Here is a 7338-nt window from a genome sequence, read left to right on the forward strand (position 1 = left end):
AATCAATCTGACTGGATGATCTGGTGAACTGAAAAGTGAACTAAGATGACATGATGTGAATTGGAGCTATAGAAATAAACTGAATAGAATTTATCTGAGATAGCAACAATTAAAATCAAGATTCTAAGAATATCGCAAATGAATACAGAAAATACATTTAAAGAAGAGGGATTTTGTCCCTCATGAATGTCAGGTTTTGACTTTGATGATGAGCGGTGAGGTCCCGCTTCACTCGTCTCATCAGAGCCTTTCAGAGCTATCAATGTTTATATAACATGATGCATTCTGCTGTGCCGCTTCCTTTAAACTAGAAGAAATCTGCAGTCTAATAGACATTTATAGAAAACCTGGTTTCAACATGACGGGGCGTCGGTTGCAGGAGTTGACTAAATGTGCCACTCTGGAGTCCCCTGGCTGAAAACTGCAGGCCCGTTAGCATTTGGATGGACCTGATCGGCTCAGTTCGTGTTAGGTTCTACAGATCTGAAAGCAGTTCTAACCTCTGGGCACTGTAATGCAGTCTCACTGGGAGGGATCTGTTATTAGGGCCACATAACCAGCATCGTTGCTAAGTGCTCTTTCCTTTGAACACTTCTATAAGAAGCTTTTCCCTCCGCCAGCTTAACCACAAAGTTCTCGTTTTGATCTACCCGTATGTTGCATTAAATCCCAATAATATTTCCACACACATCTCACCTCTCCATCTCCTGATTCCTTATTTGTAGACCGTCATTCTTTTAGAGCATCTAATAATTTGTTCCACTCCATCAGTCAGTGTTCGGGCAGATGAGTGGAAATTAAAAACATGTGCATGATGTGCAGAATGTCAACTAGGGGGTGAGATTGCTTGAGGACCCAAATTCAAAGATGAGTGAAGCAGAGAAGAGTTCTTGTTTATTTAATGAAAAAACTAATGTCCAAAAATGCAAAATACAAAGAACTGAAAAACAAGAAAGCATCAGGAAAAACTCACATGGGGAGCCAGAGACGAGGAAGCAACTAACAATCAACTAGGAACCAGCACTGAGTGACTGCAGAGGTGTTGTGTCGATAAAGGGAACAGAACAAAGGATGGACTAATGAGCTGAATATGGAGCAGGTTTGGATAGAACTAACTAGAAGGAAGCCAAGGGAAAGGAAACAAACACAAGAGGGCGACAGAGAGCAACTAAAGACTGAATGTAATGGAAAATAAACAACAGATCAACAAAACTGATAAATGAAAAATAAAAACTCAGAGTCCCAAAAAGTGGAGAACCATGACACACAACTGAAATTTTTTATTTCTTTTATCGAGGTTTCTGCACTGAAAAAACAATATATAAATAAGTAATGTATTCAATTTAGTGTATTTAACCTTAATTTGAGCAGGTAAATGAGATAGTCTGCCAATGGAATGAGTAGTTTTACTCTTAAAATAAGATTATTAAAACATAATTACTTGGAATAAGACAATGCAATTGTGTTCTCTTATTTTAAATGTATATTGTCTCGTTCCGTTGGCAAAATGTCTCTGTTACCTCTTCAATTCAACAACAAATGCACTTTATTTTAAGAAAAAATGGCTTATCTGGATTTGGATTTTTTCCAGTGAGAACTGATGTATATTTATAAAGTTCTTGATTTCATTGATTTGTATGTTTATCTGTCTGCCAAAAAGACTAATACATAAAAAAAGAAGCTGGATGACAGACTGAGCAGAGAAGCGGCTGGTTCTCCTGCTCCATGTAGAACAAACAGAATGTAGAAACCCGTGTTTGTTTCTCCTGTATGAAATAGTTGTAGATATTTTTATTTCTTCTATCGAGGTTTCTGCACTGAAAAAACAATATATAAATAAGTAAAAATGTCTTAAATTAAGTGTATTTCCCCCTAATTTGAGCCGTTTAATAAGATTTTCCAATGGAATTAGTATTTTTCTCTCTTAAAATAAATAGCTAGATAATATTAATTTGAAATAAGACAATGCAATTGTTTTTTTTTCTTATTTTAAATGTAAATTGTCTCGTTCCATTGGGAAAGTGTCTCACTTACCTCCTCAATTCAAGAAGAAAATGCACTTATTTTAAGAAGAAACTACTTTTTAGATTTCCATTTTTGCAGTGTTGAGCTGTGGCAGCTGCAGGTTGAGATGAAAGGTGTCATTTCTGAGCATCATATCTGGGGTTAGCTTATATCGTCTTCTGTTTCCATCCCTAAGGTGCTATCCTGAACAAACCTGAACTACCTCCCAAAGACATCAAGTCCCGAACGATGTCAACCTCATCAGGTAGGATGCAGTTTGTTTCTGGTTTGCAGAAACAAACCAAACTAACCCAGATTTACACTTTATTCTTTCTTCCTCCTATTTTTCTCCTTGGTGAAGCTCTTTGTTCTGCTCTAGTTTTTCATGTCAAAATCTCTATAAATAATAAGCAGGATTAAATGATCACTCTCTTAAATGATCTATTTCAACTTCATTTGCCTTGTGTATTTGGGTGTGTTACCAGAGAACATTAGTCTATCTGGAAGACAGAGGCTTTGGATACGATCAGTAACCTTAACTGGGTGTAGGATAATCCTGAGGCACTGGAAATCAGCTGATATCTGCTGTTTTAAGGAACGGACAGAGCTGACGGCCTCATATGAGAGGCTAACCTTCAGTAGTAGAGGGAGAGGAGATCTGTTTAATCAGGTTTGGGGGTATTTTTGAAATTATTTGGAAAATATGACGGGATAAATGTGATGTATGTGATAATCCTGAACCAAGGTTTGATAATATCAAACCTTGGTTCAGGATTATCACATACATCACATTTATCTGATTTACAAACAAAGTGCCTATCTTATACCGTATATTATACGGTATAAGATAGGCACTTTGTTTGTCTTTGGTTTTATTTTCTTTTTTCTTTTTTTGTTGTTTTTATTTTGGTTTGTGTATTTTTGTTTCCTTCATTGGAAAAAATCTAAATCTAGACAAGTCATTTTTTCTTAAAATAAGTGGATTTGTTTTTGAATTGAGAAGGTTAAAGAAACATTTTGCCAATGGAACAAGACAATTTACATTCAAAATCAGGAAAACACAATTGCATTGTCTTATTTCAAGTGCATTTTATCTAAATATCTTATTTTAAGACTAAAAATACCCATTCCATTGGCAAATCATCTCATTTACCTACTCAAATTAAGGGTAAATACACTAAATTGAATACATTTTTACTCATTTCTAGATCGTTTTTCCTGTGTTGATATACTCAAAAACGATCTAGAAATAAGTAAAAATGTATTCAATTTAGTGTATTTACCCTTAATTTGAGTTGGTAAATGAGATAGTTTGCCAATGGAATGAATATTTTTACTCTTAAAATAAGATAATTAGATCATACTTACTTGGAATAAGACAATGCAATTGTGTTTTCTTATTTTAAATGTATATTTTTTGTTCCTTTGGCAAAATGTCTCTTTTACCTCCTAAATTCAAGAACAAATGCACTTATTTGAAGAAAAAATGACTTATCTAGATTTGGATTTTTTCCAGCGAGAACTGATGTATATTTATGTAGTTCTTGATTTCATTGATTTGTATGTTTATCTGTCTGCCAAAAAGACTAATAAATATTAAAAAAAAGAGGCTGGATGACAGACTGAGCAGAGAAGCGGCTGGTTCTCCTGCTCCATGTAGAACAAACAGAATGTAGAAACCTGTGTCTGTTTCTCCTGTATGAAATAGTTGTAGATATTGCAGCCAAGTTGAGTACGTCTGTAACCTCTGGCTGGAGTTCAGTGTTTCTGATGGATCAACAGATTTAAAAAAAAACGTCCATTAATCCATTCTTTAGCTCACGCTTTCTTTCACTCTTTGGTTTAAAGCTGAGCCCAGGCATCCTCTGAGGTTACAAGACCCCAACCGGCCGGTTCTGCTCTACCCAAAGCCCGCCCTTCCTGAGCGCCTGGTGCCCCCCCCTCCAGCCAGACCTTCTCTAGCAGTCAAACCTCCCCCACCCATCCCAGCTGCTCGTCCCTCCTCTGCTCCTGCCCTCAGCAGCTCATCAGAACAAATCCAGCAACAGGATGGCAGGCCAATGGAAACCACACAGCAGGTGAGTCAGAACTGCTCATTTTATTTCCCTACATGGATAGAACAGCTGTTAGAACAATGCCCCACCCCTTTCTAAGACATTCATGTCTTAGAAAGTTTACCGTTATCATGTTTGGTGTTCTTAACCCTGGAAAAATAAATAAGTCTTTTTTTTCTTAAAATAAGTGCATTTTATCTTGATTTAAGGAGTGTAGTGAGACACTTTCCCGATGGAACAAGGCATTTTACATTTAAAATAAGAAAACACAACTGCATTGTCTTATTTCAAGTGCATATGGTCTAATTACCTTATTTTAAGAGTAAAAATACTCATTCCATTTGCAGATCATCTTATTTACCTGCTTAAATAAAGAGTAAATAAACTTAATTTAAGAAATGTTGACATATTTCTAGATTGCTTTTGCAGTGCACAGTCTAAATGCATTCCTCCCCTGTAGAACGGCAGCCAGGATGGTGCACAGGGGGAAACCATCCGTCTGTCTCCCAGGAAAGAGCTCCGTCCTTCAGCTCCAAGACCTTGGAGAGGTGATGCTGCTCCAGATCGCAGCGAGAAAGCACAGTCAGTCACTGACGGTATGATCTAGAAGCATTTACAGAACAGAAAACTAGCTTTGAAAATGTCGAAAGAAAAAAGGTGAAGTAAATATCTTACTAAGGCTTTGGATGTTAGCAGAAACCCAAGCAATTGATCATGAGAGGAAATCCAAACATTTGCTCAGTGGGAAACATTTTCTGATTGGAGGAACTAGTCACACGGATCTGATCTGCAGGTTTATCCCTAAAAGTGTTGAAGTGGATCCAAGTCAATGACTGCCGTGTTGCGTGGAAATAGGGCTGAACAATTTAGCCAAAAATCCAAATTGTGATTATTTTCAAACAATATTGTAATTTTATTGTGATTTTCCTTTGCACTAGGTAAACCATGTGGAAGGTTTTTGTTTTTCCTTGAAAGCCTGCTTCTCCAGAATCCAGAGCTGCAGGACTTTACTGTAACATCTGCAAGAAAAAGTTCTTACTTCTACTATAATGCAAAGATCTAGGTGCTAGCTGCAACTCTCTGTTCCATTCTGCACGACAGCATCCCCACTTTAATCGTATTACTGCCACCTAGAGGCTTGGAGGGAGGAATTTAGTGTCTCATGCTACATTCAGACTGCAAGCAGCAGAGGAAGCAGGTTTCAATGCAAAGTCAATGGTTGACGCGCATCAAGGTGCAGCAAAAGGTCCTGCAGTGCGTTTATAGCAGCAGAAGCAGCGACTCATGAACTTCCGAGGCGCTTCAGAAGCAGCAGCTACGGGAGTTCGAGACATTGAATGAGAGAAGCTGATCTGGGAGCTGGCAGGGAGTCAGACACAGCACTGCTGATGCAGAGCGCTATGATCCCCCCTCTGAAACAGTTTATTAACAACTAAATTAACTTAAAATGTAGAAACCTGCCGGCAGAATATGTTCGCTTTTCTTATCCTGCTGCCTTCAGTTTGTAGCACAGACCTGAAAAACGCTAACATCTACTTCCAGCCGCAACCAACAGTAGAGGAAAAACCCAAAGAGGCGAGCGGGCCTGAGGCAGATTCCCAGTGACAGCGCCCCGCCGGTATGTGGGGGTCTGAGCGGCTCCCAGAGAGAAATAATCTTTGAAGGCAGGATGGTAATCTGGATGAACTGACTGCACAGACCATGTTTTCAGGAGGACTTTATAGATTCAAACTACTTTTTACCCGCTGTTCACAGCAAACATAGCTGCCATTGTTCCAGGCAAAGAAAGGATAGGGTAGCTCCGCCTTACTCGCATCAGACCCACTTTAACAATGCGCAGCTAGAGAAGCAAAGATGCTTCAGCCGCCAAATGAAGAAGCATGCGGGTTTTTGCTGCTCCTCCTGCACCCGGTCTGAACATAGCATTACTCTTGTTAAATGTATAGTGACTAAAATTAAGAGCCTCTGCATTTTGAAAATTGCGTTTTTCGTAATTGTGAGTATATTGCAGGTACAATTAATTCATCCTCAGATTTCCTACCCAGAATGCTTTGCTCTCACCCAGTGACCCAGCATTTCAGCAGCTTGTTTAAAGCGTGTTAAAGCCTCATTGTGTCTGTTTTTCTTCAGCAGTGGAGTCCTGAGGATGTGAATGTGTTCAGAGCTCATTAAGCATTAGTGTTTTGAGGGGAAGTGTAGTTGCTGAATGCTCCCAGGCTCTTATATAGACACCTTCATCTGTTTTTTCCTATATATATATATACCATACTGCCAAAAGTATTCACTCACCTGCCCTTACTCACATATGAGCTTCAGTGATAGAACACCTGAACATCAGTCCACCCTTTGCAGGGAGAACAGCTTTAACTCTTCTGGGAATGCTGTCCATGAGCTCTAGGAGTGTTTTTTGGGAATTTTAAGGCATTTTTCCAGATGTGCATTTGTGAGTTCAAACCCTGATGTTGGACAGAAGGCCTGGCTCTCAGTCTGTGTTCGAATTCATCCTAAAGCTTTTCTATAGGTCTGAACTCTGTGCAGGTCAGTCAGGTTCCTCCACAGCAGATTTGCTTTGTGCTCTGGTCCACAGTAGGTGCAGCAGGGAGATCCAAACTGTCGTCCAAAATTTCTTAAGTCTGCTGAAGCATTCAGAGTTCTTCTCATTGGAACAAAGGAGCGGAGCCCAGCTCCTGAAAAACACCCTCTTGGCACAACGCAGTCAGACGAGTACTGTTCTCCTGGCAACCATCAGGTTCCCAGATGGAGAAGCACGGTTCATCCCTCCAGAGAACAGCGTCCTTTCCACCACTGCCTCCAACGCTTTGCAATTACTCTGATGTTTGGCTGCAGCTGCTCCACCATGGAAACCCGTTCCATGAAGCTCTGTTCTGGAGCTGATCAGAAGGCGGCTTGAAGCATGGAGAGGCGTAGTGATTGTCATTGGATACTGGAACTCTACGTGCTCCAGCATCCAGTGACCCCGCTCCAGCAGCGTACATGACCTAACACTTCCTGGATGTTGCTGTCGTTTGGTTTATGATACAGCTGACAGTCAGTGGAAATTTCCTGGCTGTATTTGTTGCAAAGATGGCATCCTCTCACCGGATGGACTTCACTGAGCTGCTGACAGCAAGCCCAGGGACGGATTTAAGAAATTCGGGGCCCTATGCAAAGACAGACAGGGGGCCCTCTGAGCTGAGAAGAAAAAACATAAAACAGACCCATTCTACAGATAGAGAAATGTTAATAGAATAGACATCCATTATCTGTTCTAGGTTGTGTC

At 39.8% G+C, this 7338-nt stretch overlaps 1 protein-coding gene across 1 annotated transcript in view; it reads left to right on the forward strand.

Annotated features, from left to right (window-relative positions):
• LOC107103285 (leucine-rich repeat-containing protein 16C-like) overlaps positions 1 to 7338 on the forward strand; it is a gene marked incomplete at its 5' end in the record, with an annotated part of 70876 nt that overhangs the window by 52096 nt on the left and 11442 nt on the right. The window contains 3 exons of the mRNA XM_015402928.1: positions 2201 to 2269; positions 3853 to 4082; positions 4519 to 4654. Coding sequence (XP_015258414.1) covers positions 2201 to 2269; positions 3853 to 4082; positions 4519 to 4654 — 435 coding nt within the window. The remainder of the gene's footprint in view (positions 1 to 2200; positions 2270 to 3852; positions 4083 to 4518; positions 4655 to 7338) is intronic.

This window comes from Cyprinodon variegatus, unplaced genomic scaffold (genome assembly GCF_000732505.1).
Source record: "Cyprinodon variegatus isolate N-32 unplaced genomic scaffold, C_variegatus-1.0 Scaffold1413, whole genome shotgun sequence".
Taxonomy (NCBI): domain Eukaryota; kingdom Metazoa; phylum Chordata; class Actinopteri; order Cyprinodontiformes; family Cyprinodontidae; genus Cyprinodon; species Cyprinodon variegatus.